Source organism: Strix aluco, chromosome 15, assembly GCF_031877795.1.
Source record: "Strix aluco isolate bStrAlu1 chromosome 15, bStrAlu1.hap1, whole genome shotgun sequence".
Lineage (NCBI taxonomy): Eukaryota > Metazoa > Chordata > Aves > Strigiformes > Strigidae > Strix > Strix aluco.
Genome location: NC_133945.1, coordinates 4,789,921 through 4,806,879, shown reverse-complemented (window position 1 = coordinate 4,806,879; position 16,959 = coordinate 4,789,921). Strand labels below are relative to the sequence as shown.

Below are 16,959 nucleotides of genomic sequence, written 5' to 3'. Positions count from 1 at the left end.
TCTGCAGTTGGCACCGGGCTGAAGCCCACCGAACTCACTGCTATTATTAGCACTTCACTTGGGGATCAGCTTTCAGGCCAGGGATCAGCCGGTGAGAGGATACCGTTGCTGGAGGCGGTGAGGTTTTCTGCGGCCTTATTCCATTTGGTTCGTAGCCGCCGCGTTGTTAATGTTGTTAATTTAAGTACGTGAGCGGTTTCCTCGCTGCCTCTTACGGGGGTGGCCGGGCTGTGGGGTGGCGTGTGCCGCGTGGGCTCTGCCCTGCCATAGCAAAGGATGTGCCCCGGAGTGCTCGCAGTTTCCTGTTTCCCTTGCTCTCCACTGTCAGCTTTCCTAACTCTTTCCTGTTTTTTCTTCATTTTGCAGTCCAAATAAAAGACTCTCAAGCAAGAAGGTGGCAAGGTAAGCTCATGCTCCTATTACTGCCTGGGGAGAGGGGTGTCCGTACTGGCTGCCAGGCCTACAGGAGGAGGACTATCAAAATAAGTTTGCAGTGTCGTACTTCTGGACGTGTTGTGTAGCGCTGGGGAAAAACAGGTTTCATTCTGATAGTTTGCATAGCTTTTTTTCCTGAAATGGGGGATTCTCACTCGTGCGTGCAGCTGGAGGCTGGTGTCAACCTGATTTCTTCCAGGATAAAAGTAGGGGTGCTTTCCCCCTAGCAGGGGGCGTGTGGAGGGGGGAAGGAGTCTCTACAAGGGCATGTCCCTCTGGACTGCTTGGCTGGACTGTCCCATCCCCGGTGTCATCATGGAGAGTCTCTAGAAGATGTGACCAGTCAGTATAGCCACTCAGGGATTTCTGCAGCACCCTAAAAAAGCCAGCCACCATAGACAACTCTCTTGGTTCTGTTTTACTTTGCTCAGTGTAATTCTCAGCACTTGACTTTGCAGGAGCAGCCCTCCCTGTTCGGTCAGGGGCTTTGGGGGGGGTTCCTGAGGGGCAGCTGCAGGTGACCCCACCCTGGGGTTTATGTCCTGCGGGACTGTCTCATGTGATGCCAGTCACCCATTCCTTGGGGGCATTTTTATTCCTGACCACACAAGGGAAAGCTGCAGAGTTTGCTCTGAATCACTGGGGTGGAGGGTCCATCCCCTCTCTGTGACACCCGGTGCCCACCTTTCCTTTCCCAGCTTCACCATCCCTCCTGTTCCTCTGTCATCGTGCTTTTAAGAATATACTGAGGCTTACCTTAACTGTCCTGCCTGCCTCTGCCCTGCTCAGGACGGAGATTGCCCTCTGCAGTTGTTGATTTTCTCTTTGCTTGTTTCTGAGCAGAGCAGGGATGCTGCGGAGGAATAGGCAGCTCGAATCGGGTGATGCTCGTACCCCCGTGCCCTGGCACTCGATCTGCTCCCTGCGCTGACCCGTGTAGCTTCTCCCTCCCAGCTGTGCTCTCACACCTTCCCCTTCTCCGTTTGTCCTGCAGTCAGCAAGTCTCCCCTGGCACGATTTCCCCTCCTGGCAAGGAAGCAGGTCCTCGATATTACATTTCCTAGTTCCGGTCATCTTACTTTCTAGATCTTTGTTGAAAACACTGGCAGGAAAGAAGGTTGAAGGGAGCAGCTTGTCCCCAGGTTTCCTGTTTTAGGACTGGTTTTTGTCCCATGTCTGGCAGAGCAAATTTAGGGAGGATTTGAGTTAAACTTTTGAGAATGGAGATGTCCTGTCTTATGGAAGATTGAGCCCTCCTGGTCCTTTGCATTTGCAAGATGCTTTTCTGAGACTGGGACTTCTGGGCTTAAGTAAATATTGGTTAATTCAGGAGCACTTGAGTTTAGTTTGTGATAATGAGAGAGATAACAGGGTTCTGCTGCAGAGTAGAGCCAGATCCTCAAGATCAGCCCAAAGAAAGCCCTTTGTTGCAGATACTGTAATTATGGAATAATACCAAAACATTTGATTTTAGGAAATTGATTTTATTTTGGTAAGGGCCCTTTTCCTGATTTTTGTTATCTGGGTTTTGCTTGTGCCAAGAAATCTCAGCTGCTTAGGCCCTGTTGTGCTTGGCATGATTTAAATGACAAATATGCCTGAGACTTTAGAATCTAAATATATACTCAGGGTGAGGATGCAAAATAAGGCTGGTACTCAGCTGTGGTCTCTTTGGTAAATGCCAGTTATGCTTCATGAATATTTGCATGAGCATATTGTGTAGCAGGGTAAATCTGAGAGCCCACATTACAAATTCCTAGGAAAAACTGAGGTTCAAAGAGACCTCTGTGGTTTTCTTGTTCACCTCCCGCTCAAAGCGGTGCTGGTTTCGAGGGTAGATCAGCCTGCTCGTCGTTTGTGTTGCAGTGGGAGAGCAGAGTGGTTTTCTCCAGGCAGCATCTGCCTGGGGTTCACAGAGCTGGAATACAACAACCCCTCCCTGTGGCAATAGCGGTTTCTTGTGCCATGAGACGATGGAGCTGATCTGCAGCGGTACCACGATGATTAAGCACAGATCAGCCCTTCCATGGGGTGTCCTTTAGATCACCACAAAGCTGTGGACACCAGTGTTGCAAGGCCTTGCTAATGATTAGCTCGCTCTCGGCTGTCGCAGCCGGTGTGGGGATGTGGCCTGGGGTGTTTCACAAGAGATTCAGGGTTTTTTCTCCCCTCCCTCCCCTTACACCCGTTGCCCCCCTGCTTCTTATTGACCTTATCAGTGGCTAGAGTGGAGTACTCTGTCCTTTGCTGGATAGTACACGGCCTTGGTACGTTGTAAAGCAAGAAAGTGAAAAGAGCGAGTTCTTATCTCTTCCCATTCCAAAGAGCAAGAACAAATGATCATGGTATGAAGTCCCAGCAGCATGTGTCCACGTCTGCGCCTCCCTTGCAGGGTGCATTCATTCAGCTGGTAAGAGCCACCCGCTCAGCCCCGTTCCCTGGGCGCACCAAGGTGCTGAGCTTCACTGCCCGCTGGAGCTGGTGGTGGTGAGCAGGACCTGGCCCACACCATCCTTTGCTGTAAATCCCGCAGCCCAAGAAGGTGCAGTGCTATTAAATCCCCTCGGAAAAGGAGGTGGCAGCCGAGGAGCAGAGAGAGGGACCATATCCTGCAAGAGGGGTTGTCACTAGAAACTGCCATGACCTGCGATGTTCGCTCTAATGTTCGTGTTGCTGGGGGTCGGGGTGGTTTGTCTCTGTTATAGACAGTTGCATCAGACGAGCACGCTGTCCATGGGGGTGATGGAGGAGTCTTACCGGGACACGCTGGAGTGTACAGAAGAGGACATCACGGACAAGGTAAGAGCGGTGCTGTCTGTGCTCTTGTGGAGCACGCAGTGGCTCGCGATGCTCCGAGATCCCCCGGCAGGAGTTGGGCTGGAGCTGTTCTTACAGCGCAGCTGGCCCTGGGTAGATCAGTGCAGGTGGGATGTAGGAAGCCCTCGGCATCGAGGGGATGGACGAGAGAGCGCCGAGTCGCGTCGCAGAGGTGCGGGGTTGAGTCAGGAGGTGGCACTGGTGCCTTCTCCCCGGGGTGGGGGGGTGCTGCCCCGCTTGCAGCAAGGGTGGCTTCCCTCGGGCTGGCGGGGAGGAGCAGGGAGCTGTGTGCAGGCTCTATTTTCACTTCTGCTTCACGTAATCAGACATTCTCAATTTCTGCTTTTGAGATGAGCAAAGTTGCCCGATGCAAAACAAGGACTTCCTTTCCTTGGCACACTCTTGCTGCTGCTGCTTGTGCCATCGGAGTACGAAGCTGATTTTGTGCTGGTCCTGTTGGGTTTTACTGGGGTGTTAGGAGAAAAGCATTCTAGGACAAGATGGGAGCTGGGCAGGAGCACAAGAAAGCTTTTGTTTGAGCACCCCTACCTAAAAATAACTAAGAGAAAGAAGGAAGATTGAAGATAGGTGAGTTGTGACTTGTGTAAACGTCTGCTGCAGTCCTGAAACTCCTTGAAAATGGCTTTTTAATTCTGGAATCATGAATAGAGAGCTGCATGGAGCAGCACGTGAAAGAGAAATACATATGTGTGTGGCTGCACTCAGATATAATTATAATTCATGGAAGACCTTTAAAAAAAATTAAAAATCAACATTTTTCCAAGTCTGAAAGTGGAATACAACACTCGTGCTCTTCAAGGCATCTGGCTTGGGAAACCACGTATGTACTTCGGGAAGAGGCTTTGTGTCTCTGCACGTTTCTTTTTTTAATACACTTGCATGTCGCTTGTGCTTCAGAGCAATGGTTCGAGTTTTGCAGACACACTCCTAATTGCCTCGCTTTCGTGATTTTTCTTGTATGGGTATAAATGGGATTTTTGGGACCAGAAACTCTGTCCTTCTGTGGTTACCCACCCACCCACACTCCTGCTTGGGTGGGAAGTAGAGGGACACTCCCAGCCCCCTTTGCCCTTCAAAGTTGTGCGCTATTTAGAGAAAATGAATGAAAATGTAAATGCAGCTGAAATAAGCCCCATATACAGGGAGAAAATACTCATCGCTGATCCTTTCCCACCAGCTAGCATTGTTTCCTCCTACGTGACTTTATTTACGTATAGCTATGAAGCCAGGGTCCTTCAGTCGTGTTTCAGGCAGCGGGTGGTTATCCCCAACCTCGGGGCTGTGCTGGGAGGCAGCAGAGCTCTGGCGATCCAGCTGGGGTCTTTCCCTCTAGACCTCCCTGTAGGATATCATCCTGAAGAAAGGAAAGAGTGAAGCATTTGGCTCTGATTTGGTACATGGGAGACATCAAAAACTGAGAAACCAGGGTGTAAAACAATGTTTTTAAAAAAGGATGCTTTAAATCAAGGCATGGCTACCTGATTCCAGTGGCAACCAGCCATTTTTAAGTAGCTTGCCCAGGAGCAAGCCCCAGTGATGGCTCCTGCAGCTCTGGCTGCCGTGGGCAGTGAAGGACAGGACGCAGGTGATGCCGGGAGCTGTGTTGGGGTGATGGCTCTGAATCAGTGCAACAAACCGAGGCAGCCCCAAGACGAGCGGGGAGCACCTGCACGGTGTGCTGGGGGTGGGGGGAGCTGCTCCAGCTCTCGGTGCCCCTTTACCAGCGGGTTTAGACACGGGTGGCTGATCCCCCCGCTCTCTATCACCCAGGTGGTCTTTCTGGAGAAGCGGGTGACGGAGCTGGAGAAGGACACGGCTGCTAACGGCGAGCAGCACAGCCGCCTCAAGCAGGAAAACCTGCAGCTCGTGCACAGGTAAGGGAGCCCAGCTTGTGCCGTGGCCAAAACACAGCTTAGCGTCGCCTGTGGGGCCTTTTCTTTTCCCCCTCCATGTACTGCAGCACCCCGTGCCTTCCCCGCCGGCCGGCTGCCTGCTTGCACGCAGGCACAAGCCGCTCAGGAGCTGCTGGAGTGTGTGGGGAAATGAAGCAGCAGGAGAGGAGGGAGACGGACAGAAAATAGCAGGAAAGCTCCACAGCTCTGCCCTCGACGATCCGATCCCACCCTGGCAGAGGGCAGCCGTGGTTAAATCCAGCCAGGGTTCAGGCTGCCTTCTCTGCACGAGGGCCGTGTGTGGGGCTGCAGCATCCTGCACCCGCTTTCCTGGGTCTCTGGCAAATTCCAAGGAGCACAGGAAACTGCTTACAGCTCAGCCAGCACAAATGGCAAATGCAATGTTTTTTGCTCAGATGCGTGTAACTATAACAGTGCTTTTTAGGTCTTTTTTTAAAATATCTTTTTTTTTTATGTGCTACCCCGCCCCACATGTTCATCCTGAAAGGTCTCTGTGGAGCTCTGGAGCTCCAGGGGCTGGCTCAGAGAACTGCAGAGGGGTCATGCTTCTCAGAAAGCTTCCTGTTCAGGGAGGATATATCCTTCATACTCACTCTGTATGGACTCTTTCTGGCCTTTATTTCACCCATGAGATCTGGGTGGAAGGTACAACAGGGTCCCTGCTACCCATTTTGACCCTCCCCACAGCCAGCCTTGATATGTTGCTTTCGGATCGTGGCTGGGGTGTAGCCCTTTGGATCCCACTTGATGTAATCACTTTTACTAATCTGGCAGGCTTCTCTCTTCCAGCAGCGTATTTACCCTTGGCAGATAAACCCAGCAGGAGTTTATCTATAGGGCTGTTAAGTAACAATCGTGTCAGGGAACAGAGTGATTCAAACAAAGGTTTCTCTAAGCCCTGATAAACTTTGCAGCGAGGGAAATGTTTTCACTTAGCGGCTTGGCCCAGAAGCGTCAGTCAGCTTTTAATCAAGTAAAGCCCCAAGTGTACTGGTTGAGGAATAGGTTGATCTGGCAAAAACCTTCCCACCTGCCTATGCAGAGGGATTGCATACGCTCCAGCACACCAGCCTCCTGGCAAACCTCAGCCCTCGGACAGCTGCTGGGGTCGGGTGATGCCCTGCGGTGCAGGGCATGGGCTGCCTCTGCCTGCTCCCGAGGGCAGGTGGCCGTGCTGGCAAATCCTTCTGCCCTGTCTGAGCAAACGTGGCCACTGCCTGCGCTGTCACAGTCTCAGGACCGTGTGGAAATTGCTGTTATGCTGGCACCCAGAGAAGGTTGACCTGCAGATCCCATATCTTTTGTTGGGGACATAAGAGAGTGAAAAAGAGGAGGATTGGAACTGTTGTCATCTTTTCTCTGGGTAACAAGACTATGTCAGGGCAGAGTAAAGGAGCCCAAAATGCTAGAAACAGCTGAAGGAGGATTTCTCTGCCATGGCCACTACAGGTGAAACCACAACCTTGGGTTTTATGGTTGGATTCGATGATCTTAAAGGTCTTTTCCAACCTAAATGATTCTATGAGATTCCAATTAAGTAGCTTGTTCAGGGTGATGCTGTGACTGTGACCCACAGCCTGTGTGTTATAAAATGATTACTGCGCTTTCACCCTCACCTCACCCCTCTGTTGGCCTCCTCCTTAAAAAGCATTTTGATGCAACCTGGAGACTTTAAAAACTAAACAGAGACAATACCAGCAGGTGCCACCTGGCTTATTTTATTTGACTGTCGTGTTGGTCAGCGGTAGCATCCTTGGGGGTTTCGTGGACAGTGTTGCTTTCCCACTGCATCTTCCGGGATGAAGCGAAGCCCTCATACACCTGCTGCTTGAGATGGCAAGAGGTGTTGTACTTTCCCTGAAAGTTCACTCTGTTTTACAGTCTGCTTCTCCCAGCTCTGCTGTGCGATGGGAGAAGGGCTGGGAAGAGAGTCTGATCCCTCCCTTGGGAAGGCAGAGTGCCGGGGGTGAGCCATCAGGAACAGTTAATCCTCTCTCTCTCTCCTCTCTGCAGAGCAAATGCTCTCGAGGAACAGCTGAAGGAGCAGGAGCTGAGAGCTGACCAAACACTCCTGGAGGAGATCAAGAAGCAGAGGGAGCTGCTGAGCAAGATGGAGAGGGAGAAGAGCATTGAGATTGAGAACCTGCAGGCCAGGTGGGGCTGGGGCAGGGCTGGGTGGTGGCAGGTCTTCTGGACCCACTCGTACACGCTGGCATAAATGTACAGGCTGCTGCCTTGCAGCTGCAGCCTTTGGGGAGACAAAGTGTGGTAGACAGTGAGTTTAACTTGGTTAAAGGTGTAATTAAAGTGATCATAAACCCTGAGTTTTGGCTACTTCTCCTACCTCCATTCTAAAATCAAGTCCCTCTGTGACCCTCAGACTTTATATTTGCATTTCCCTGATGCAGTTTAAATTTCCCTCACATTCTCTATCCATGTGCCTGCCCCACAGTGTGTGAATGAAGAAGTGGATTGTTAGTGCTTGTTCCCATGAGTGACCCATGGAAGTATGTTTGATGCTGACATATTTCCCACCTTCATGGAAACAGACAAATACCTGGGAAGGAAGAGTTTGTCCAACAGACAGTGTCCTGGACAGGGTGCTTCATGCTGCCTGTTGGCTTCCAAAGGAAAAAGTGGTGTGGGAGAGGTTTCATTTATTTAACAGGGGGTTTTTTGCTGCATTTCCACAATGTGTTTTGCTATTGTTCAACCCCTGCAGTAAATAAAAGATGAAGGCAGTGGTTTTTTTTACCAGGCTTGTTGCAGGACAGTTACCGTGACAGATGGATGTTACTTTACCTGGGGAATGTCAAGCTGAAGCCCCCTCTGCTTTTTGGTGCCTAGTGCTGAGGCTTCCCATGGACTAGTGAAGCCCTCAGCCTAAAGAACAGTGTTGGGCCTGATTGAGGAGGGTGTGGCACTGGACAGCAGACTTGCCAGAAGTCGTGTGGGTGCCCCACTTTCTCCCCTGGGAGTAGAAATAGTGGAATTCTCAGCGTTTGCTTTGAAAAGATAAATCCCTGCCAGTTTGCCTTCAATAGCTCCTAGTGATGTTTCAACCAAGTCTCCTACACTTGGGATGCTTGGGTGAGTTTCTTAAACATTTTTTTACTGTTGCAGGCTGCAGCAACTGGATGATGAGAACAGCGAGCTGAGATCCTGCGTCCCCTGTTTAAAAGCCAACATTGAAAGGCTTGAGGAGGTGAGGACCGTGCGTGCTTGGGGTGCCCAAGCCAGAGCTGTGCTTCTGGGTTCTGGGCTGAAATTCTCATTTACAAGAAGGGCCTGTGTGAGATCTGTTTTACGTAACGAGAAAATCAGCTGCTTCTGCCTTCCAGTCCCTGCAGACCTTGCCTTGGACCAGACCTGTCCCATACCACTACCCGTGCAGGTTCCCAGTGTTTGTCTTGAAAGCTGGGATTAACAAACCCTTAATAAATCTCGCTGTGGCAGTGTGGCCTGCGTGCAGCCACAGCGTGCAGCGGTGGCAGCCCTGTCCTGGCTGGTTAGGAGGGGACTCGTGCCCTCTCGTGGAAGCTTGTCCCCATCCCTGCGGCTGCAGCCTGCAGCAAGGGAGGAAGAGGAGCAGGCATGCTTCATCTGCGCGTCCTGCCCAGGCAGATGGGCCGTCACTGGGATTTGTGGGTTGAGTCTTCAAAGCGCCATGTTATCTCCCAGATCCTCTCGCCCTGCTCGGGATTCGAGGCCGTGCAGCTACTGACAGGGCCAGGGAGGGGGGAGAGGGGAGGCTTGTCAAGGAGCCGCAGTCTCCATGCGATGGACAAGATCCTCATTTTTGGAGAGAATGTAGGTTACAGATGTAACATCTGGTACAAAGGCTGCGTTTTGTTTCTGTTCATGTCTGTGGCAGATGTAAAATTAAAATTTAAGTGAAATCAGACCTCTCTGCCCAGCCGAAGGCCCTCAACCATTTCATCTACTCGCAGTCTTTGACCCCGCGGGAGAGCGCTGCCTGGCTCTACCTGACGTGGCCACGATGAAGTGGTCTTCATCTGCCAAGATCTTGTAAGCACAGTGCATTGAGGCCAGGGGTAGGAAAACCACTGTGGGTCTGAGGGTAAATTTCCTGCCTAGGTGTGTTTCAGCCACGCAAAGTTGGGTTTGATCCTTAATCTCTCTTCAGAACTGCTTTTCTTCACAGTTAATGGGATAAACAAGAAGCGAGAGGTGCAATTACTGCCCCTCCCTGCCGAGGAGAGGCCGTGCTGATGAGCTGCTCTCCTGTCTGTTGTCCAAAATCAAGATTTTGTTGCTAGCGTTGTGTTTCCTGCTGGTGTGGTGCTTTTGGTGCTCTGCACCCATACCCAGCAGCTGGAGCTCCCCCTCAGAGCTGCTCCTCGTCTCCTTCGTGGCATAGGCCAACACCAGTGTTGGCTGGGGTCTTGTGGCATTTTCGGCTTTCTGAAAGCCAAAACCTTCCTCACAGGGAGAGCCAGGCTGGAAGCTGTGAGCGTGGGGAGGGGGTGAATTGGTCATAGGCAGAAGGGTGCTGCTGTACAGGGAAGTGTCCTGCGCTGGGCTGTTGTCATCACCGTGCCAAGCTTCGCCTGATGTCTCAAATGTTCAGTTGGCTTTTAGTACAAGACAGGACAGAGCAGGAGAGCTGGGCTGTGTGTTTTACATCCTGGCATGAACCGGTCATGTTCCTGCTTGGGTCAGTCCTCAATTAAATTCTTTCATATCTGAAACCAAGAATGAGCATCCCTAGAGTGGCTTAAGCTCTTGGATTCCTGGCTTTTCTAAACTTCAGACCTAAGGAGCCTTATGATTTAGTGTCTCTTCTTGGCCTGTAGCCTCTGTGCTGGCCTCAGTCTTGCCCAAGCCATGTCCCATACCAGCATCCCGGAGAGCTGCACAAGTACAGATATTTGCCTGTGTGCGTTTATTCTTGAGTCATCTCTTATTGCCTCTCTCTTAGCGGTGCTATTTTGGTGTGTGGCTCTTGCTGCTGCCAAAGCACTTGGGCTCTGAAGCCCTCAGCAAATGAAATCCCAGCAGGCAGAGCATCTGAATGCGTCAGCGAGAAGAGCCTTCCCTGCGGTGCTCAGCGTGCGCCGTGTCCTTGAGCGAGTGGGAAGAGCCCTGGCAGCGCCGAATGAAGTCTGGCCCTGTGACTATTGCCTTTCGTGTGGTTTCAGGAGAAGCAGAAGCTGCTGGATGAGATTGAAGACCTTACGGTGCAGCTTACAGAGGAGCAGGAGAAAAAGAGGAAGATGGGGGACAAGCTGAGTCAGGAAAGGCACCAGTTTCAGAAGGAGAAGGAGTCAACGCAGGAGGTAAGTAGGGCTGGGGCTGCCTGCCGCAGCCCTGTTCTGCTAGTCCCCCGAATCAGGGCTATGTGAGGAAGCTGGCCTTGACAGCCTCTCCAAAAATAGGTGTAACTGGAGCATTTGGTCCTGCCTGGGCAGAGAAAGGTAGTACAGCAGCTTAACTATATAACATCTGTCGCTTTTGCCTGCGTTAAACTTCAGCCGAGCGTGCAAACGCAGTGGGGCTGTGCCACCCTGACCCATTCCCAGGGGGCCCGTTTCCCTTCTGCATCGAAGGAGCTGTGGCAGAAGCATGGTGACAATGGCACGTGGAGCCAGCAGGCGTTAGCAGGCAGGAGGAGAGGGGGTGTGAGGCTGCTGGGGTGAGAGCTGCCAGCTCCTGTGTGCTTGGGGGCACAAACACAGCGCCCCCGGCCCCTTCCAGGCATCTGTGGTTGGTAATTCCAACTGGAGGCTCAATCAGCACTTGCTATTGTGGTAGAAAAGGAGCTTTGAGCCTCAAAGTGGAAATTATTGTCATTGTGGTGATGCTGAGAGCACTCAAGTGAGACGGGGATTCACAGCGCCGTGGCAGGAGGGAGCTGCCTGAGCAGGTGCCCACATTGCTGGGGGGTCTGTCTGCTGCTGCAGAGCCAGAGCCAGCATCTTTGGTGCTCCAACAAAGTCCTTCCAGGGCTGCTCTTGTGTATTTAAGTAGCTGCCCCTCTCCTGTTTGCTAGAGATGTGGGGGAGGAAGGGGAAGCCATGTGCCCCCCCAGAAGGGGTCTGTTAATCGTGCTGCAGCAGTCGGTGGGGTTGCTCCCAGCTGGGGGACAGCCCATCTGTCACACCAGCCACGACCAGTGCGAGCCGCCGGGCTTGTGGGGGACGCAGCACTCAGTTGTCCTCTTCCCTTGTGCTGCAGCTCATTGAGGACCTCAGGAAGCAGCTGGAGCACTTGCAACTCTTCAAACTGGAAGCTGAGCAGCGAAGAGGCAGGAGCAGCAGCATGGGGCTCCAGGAGTACAACAGCAGGACGCGGGAGACAGAGCTGGAGCAAGAGATCAAGCAGCTCAAGCAGGTACGTAGGGCTGGGCAAGGAGGGAAGCAGCTTGGCTGCTCGGTCTGCAGAAGGGGATTCCCTGACACTGAGGGGTGGTCAGTGGGGGCCCAGGGGCTCCCTCCCGAGGAGCTGACTGTGGATCTGGCAGCCCACTGCTTTCTTGCTCTCCTGTCCTGGGACAGGAGAGGTTGGCTGCTGCTTCTGAAGGACAGCATTTACACTCTAAGTCGCTTTCTCTGCTGTCCCCTGGATCTCCCCAGCGTATCCCATGCTTCCAGAGGTTCTCCAGGCTCTGCTGAGACTGAGTCAGGAGCCCGTGCACAGTTCCCAGCGCTGTGTGAGCTGCTAGTTAGGATGAAAGCCCCTGCCTCCCCCAGCTGCACCTGCTCTGAGGGCACCACGTGCTTCAGCAGCATCTGGTTTGTCTGTTGTAAACAGGATAACAGGAACCTGAAGGAGCAGAACGATGAACTGAATGGACAGATCATTAACTTGAGCATCCAAGGAGCCAAGAACCTCTTCTCAGCCTCCTTCTCTGAATCCCTGGCAGCAGAGATCAGCTCAGTCTCCAGAGATGAGGTACGTGCCACGAGGTACTGCTCACCTCTAACTGAATCTTCCCGGGGTGGCTGGTGCATCTCGCAGCCACCCAAGGGCCTGGGAGGAGGTGATGTGGCCCTGCCTGTGGTACAGCTCACTCCCAAAGTTCCCTTGAAAGCTGTCATGAGCAAAGAAGTACCCATGCAACTATCTGAAGAGCTTGCAGGACTTAGCCTGCCTGCCAGCCCTCCTGCCTGGGAATAGGGGAAGCTGCTCCCTTCCACTTTGCTGATACTGGCAGCTCCGCTTTGCCTGCCCTGTTCCTCTTCCTGGGACGGACCAGCCAGCGCGGTGGGGGGGCTGTGGTCTCTCCGTAGCTGTCTTAAAACTCCAGGGACATGGGACACCTACCCTAGAGATCTTGGCTTCTCTGGTACATGTTCTCCCCGCTTTGTGGCTGTAACCCAGATACTGGTGTGCAAAGCACCAGAATTAAATCTTTCATAAGCACCAGAATTAAATCTTTCAGACCCCAAGAAATGGGGAAGCACACCTGGATGTTTTGGAGGCCAAAGGGAGATGTGATGCTCCCTGCTTTCTCCAGGGTCCCATCCAGCTGAGAACTTGAGGAAAGACAGGAGTGAGCAGAGCCAGCAGCTGAGGGCATTTTCCCTGACCACAGGGACATCGCAGGCCGGGGTGAAGAAGTGGGGAAACCTCTGTGGGTGCACAGAGCCACAAGCAGCCCCGCTTCTGTCCCTGGGCGGTGGCAGGCAGTGACTTCTCCCTCCCTTTCTCCCTCCCTTGCAGCTCATGGAAGCAATTCAAAAGCAAGAGGAGATCAACTTCCGCCTGCAGGATTACATCGACAGGATCATCGTGGCCATCATGGAGACGAACCCCTCCATCCTGGAAGTTAAGTAAGGGCGGCCGAGAGCCGCCAGCTGTGCGCTCGTCGATGGGTGTGGATTTGGTGCTCTGAGAGGATAAAGAGGGACCCGAAACGTCTTTGCTCTTGATGAAGGCACAAGGAAGCATCGCGTCAGGTCAGTGGGTGAATTAGCCAGCGGACCAGGGAAAAAGAAAACCAGCAGCAAGGCTTTGTTGTCTGACTCCGTTATTTTGAAACCCTTCTGGTTTTGAGGGGTGAAAGGGAACCTGGAGAAGAAACACGGGCAACGGACAGCTGGAGGAAGCTACCCGTGAAGCTGGGAACTGTCCCGACAGCGGCGTCAGACCCTCTGGCGCGCGGGGTGCGAACAGGAGCTTGTCACCACGAGGGCTGGAAGGAGAGAGGGTTTCTCTGAACTGCGGGATAACAGGATGGAGAAGGAAGCAGCGGCGCTGATGTTTTCCCTTGCTGCCCTGTCCAGCCCAAGTATCTGCTTTGCCAAAGTGTCCCTGACACACTCACTCACTGGAGCAGATCTGGGAAAGAGGGAAACATGTCCCGGACTTGTAGAGGTTTTGATTTTTTTTTTTTTTTAATTAACTTAATGCAAATGTCCTCATTCTGGCGCAGTTAATCCTTGCCCTGCTGCTTCTGCTCGGGAAGGGGTTGCGTGCAGAGAGCATGCTGGCTCCTCTCTCGCTCGCCGGTGGCAGAAAGAGGCAGGGGAGCGGCCGTTTCTGGGACAGGGCGTAAGCGCACTTTGTCACCTCCCTCCTTATTTATTTTTGCTGTCCGTGGCTCACTACCGTCAGCAGGCCTTGGCGTTCTCGGCTCCGCTGCCCTCCTCCCCACTCCCGGCTCTTCTGCTGACTGCCCCGGGGTCTGCGGGCGTCTGAGCCGGCTCTGGGAGGAGAGGTCCCCTCAGCCCCAGCTGAGACACACGGGTGCTGTCTGTCCAGCCTGCAGGGACTGGGGGAAAGGCTGTGACTCTTCAACTTGCACTGGAGGCTGGTCCTGGCCGCCTCTCCCGCTCCCGACTTGGCTCACCCAGCCCAGCGCAGGGACACGCAGTGGCTGGGGAGCTGCAGCGGCGAGGGCTGAGCTCTCCACCTTGCCTCCCGATGTCCCTGGCATGGGGACAGTGGCCTGTGCCACTCCCACCCGGAGCAGGGCTCTGCTGGTGATAGCTGCAGTCCTGGAGGGAGAGCCCGCTCCGGCCGCCTTTCCCCGCTGTTCCCCTGTGCTGCGGCAGGGGACGGAGCAGCCGCTCTCTTTTATCAGCCCCTGGCATCAGCCTGGGCTGAAATCTCTGTGCCGTTGGGGAGAGGAGACCAGAGAATACAACAGCAGCTCCCTGGGAAACAAAAGCCATGTTTACATCAGACAGCTTTTGGCTTGCTGGCACAAGCGGCCACAGCGTAGCGTGACCCTGGGGAGCAGCCACTTTACCCGCCCAGCTCCCGGGAGGAGACAGCCAGCGGACTCCCAAGGATCTGGCTTCACTTAGTACGTCGGGCCCCATAAAGCGGTTCATCTTCCTGCTTGTCAGGTTTTAGAAATGCCAGAGTGGCCTGAAAACAGAAGTCACAGCAATCCCTTGGGGTGCCTGCTCCTCCCCAAAACGCTTCCACGCACGCAGCACATCTCTCTTCCCACGCTGGCGCGGTGGCACAGCAGCCAGGTCGCCGTTTGTCCCCAGAAGGGTGCTGCTGGCCCGAGAGGTGGCAGCCTGCTGTGGGTCCCCGGTGGCTCGTGGGTCCCCTGCGCTGGTGGCCCTGGGGACATCAGCTGAGACCTGGAGCCGGCCCAGACGCTGCTGCCATGACCCTGCCTCTTCCCCCTCTCTCTTTAAACACATCGCCTCTGGGTGCTCAACCCCCCGTGGCCTTGGGCAAGGCGCAGCGGGGTGGGGGCGAGCCCCAGAAACCTGGGGTGAGGGGGGCACCCAGCGCTCCCACACCCCCTCCCCTACACCCGGCCCTCCCTGGCATCCACTCCCCTCCCTGCCCCGAGTCCGCGGGAAGAAGCCACGTAATGTACATTTCCAGAGAAGCTTTGGGTGTAAATCAGTGTATACTTGGAGAGGGAAAATTTTTCTATCTTGTAGAGTAGGTATTTTTATAGAATGAAGGTTGATCATTTTTTTAATACTTTAAAGAAGAGAGAAATGTATCTGTGTATACACAAAGCATATATATATATATATGTATAAATATATAAATATCAGAGATTTGCCTTTCTCGACTTGGGATCATGGATCCCCAGTTCTCAAACAATCGTCTTTTTTCCTGTCGCTCACAAAGAGGTACTGTAACTGTAAATAAGCACCGGGAAAAAGTTTTAAGCAAACAAAGCACTGACTTGCACATTCACCATGCTTTAAAGTCCCTATGGAAAACAAAAACAAAAACTGTACTTCCCGAAAATGTTCCTCTTTCCCCACCGGTATGTGAAGGAAGTCCCCAAAAAAAGAGGCAAAAACAGTATTGTCTTAAATGATGTATCAATTCTTGTCAGATTAAAAGCTGTTACTATTCCTGCCCAGAGATGTTCTTTCTGCAGGGGTGGCTCGGAGCGTTGGAGCATCCCCTGCATCCGAGGGCCGGCTCCCTGGGGGGGCTGGATGGGAGGGGGAATGCCCCTGCCCCAGAGAGTGCCCTGATTCTGGGGGGATGAGGGGGGGGGAGGCTGACTCCGGAGGGGCCGAGGTCAAAGGGAGCCAAAACCTCCTGCTGCGCAGGTGGGAACTGGGGGGGATTCACCCTTTGCCTTCCTGGTGGGGTCTGGGGGGTGAGGGACTTTTGGAGCTGGCCCTGTCCCCCCCTCCAGGGCCTCCTGCTGCTCTGGAGGGTTTTGGGAGCTGAGATGGGGCTGGGGCTCAGCACTGGCGGGGCCTCGCTTGGGTCTGCCCTAGGTGAGGCCTTCCCTTGCCTTTTCTGCACTGTGCTAAACCCCTCTGAGCACTCAGCTGCTCTGAACCACTCTAAAAATCCCTTAAACGCCCTAAACCACCCTATTAAGCTGCTCCACACCCCGCTAAGCTTCCCTCTACATCCTCCCAGCCCCTGTAAGCCGCCCCAAAGGGCTCTAATGTGCAAAATACCCTCTCAGCTCCCCAAGTGCCTCCAGATGATTCCCGGCTGTTGGTCTGAACTCCTCGGAGCACCCCTGGAGCACCCGGAGCTGCCACAAAGAGCTCAGTGCTTCTGCGTGCTGGGAAGTGCCTCTAACATGCTCTGAGCTTTCTAAAACACCCCAAATTATTTCAGGTTGCTCCACGCTCCTCTGAACTGCTCTGAGCAGCACCGAGCTGCTCTAAAACATCTCTGAGTATCTCTAAAACACCTCTGTAGCACTCCAAACTGCTCTACACCCCTCTAGGCAGCCCTAGTGTGCACAAAGGTTTCTCTAAATGCCTCTTAAAAATCCTTAAAATATTCCTCTGAAAAGCTCAACCTCCCGCCAGCTTGAAGCTGCTCTAGAAATCGGGTAAGTAAATGGCTCCAGGGGCATCGGTGCGGTGCTGGGTCGCTTCGAGGAGCTGTAAAACCACCTCTGAACAGCTCGGAGCTCTGGAAGGACAGACCCGGGCAGCCCTGAAGAACTTGAATTGTTCAAATAGCTCTCAGGCCCCTCAAACCAGCCCTAAAAGGCACCAAGGTGCTAAATCTGCTTGGAGCGTCTCGAAGTAGCTCTTAAAAGTCCTCTAAACTCTTCTAAAACTCCTTGAAATAGCTCAAAATGGATTATAAAAAAAGATCTTGTAGCAGCTCTGAAGCACTCTAAGGCTCCTCTGCGTGGCTGTGAAATGCCTGAAGTGCTCTATCACCCTCTGAAAGGCCCCTGAAACTCCTCCGGACCTTTCTAATCTACCTCTCCACAGCATTAAAACTTTTCAGTAACGTCTCTAAACTTCTCCAAACAGTTTGAAACCACCCTAAACCCCCTCTGAATGACACCGAAGAGGCATGAGCAACCCTGAAACAGTTCCATGCTGCTCCAAAG

General features: G+C 53.2%; 1 protein-coding gene across 4 annotated transcripts in view; it reads left to right on the top strand.

Moving 5' to 3' along the window:
• The window catches only part of RAB11FIP3 (RAB11 family interacting protein 3), an 80,837-nt gene extending 65,342 nt beyond the window's left edge, over nucleotides 1–15,495 (top strand). For all 4 annotated transcript variants that reach the window (XM_074841300.1, XM_074841299.1, XM_074841302.1 and 1 more), the window contains 9 exons: nucleotides 367–402; nucleotides 3,141–3,234; nucleotides 5,044–5,147; nucleotides 7,200–7,340; nucleotides 8,310–8,391; nucleotides 10,349–10,486; nucleotides 11,385–11,540; nucleotides 11,961–12,101; nucleotides 12,873–15,495. In XM_074841300.1, the coding sequence (XP_074697401.1) occupies nucleotides 367–402; nucleotides 3,141–3,234; nucleotides 5,044–5,147; nucleotides 7,200–7,340; nucleotides 8,310–8,391; nucleotides 10,349–10,486; nucleotides 11,385–11,540; nucleotides 11,961–12,101; nucleotides 12,873–12,986 (1,006 nt within the window). In that variant the 3' untranslated portion in view covers nucleotides 12,987–15,495. The remainder of the gene's footprint in view (nucleotides 1–366; nucleotides 403–3,140; nucleotides 3,235–5,043; nucleotides 5,148–7,199; nucleotides 7,341–8,309; nucleotides 8,392–10,348; nucleotides 10,487–11,384; nucleotides 11,541–11,960; nucleotides 12,102–12,872) is intronic.
• Nucleotides 15,496–16,959: the final 1,464 nt, after the last annotated feature.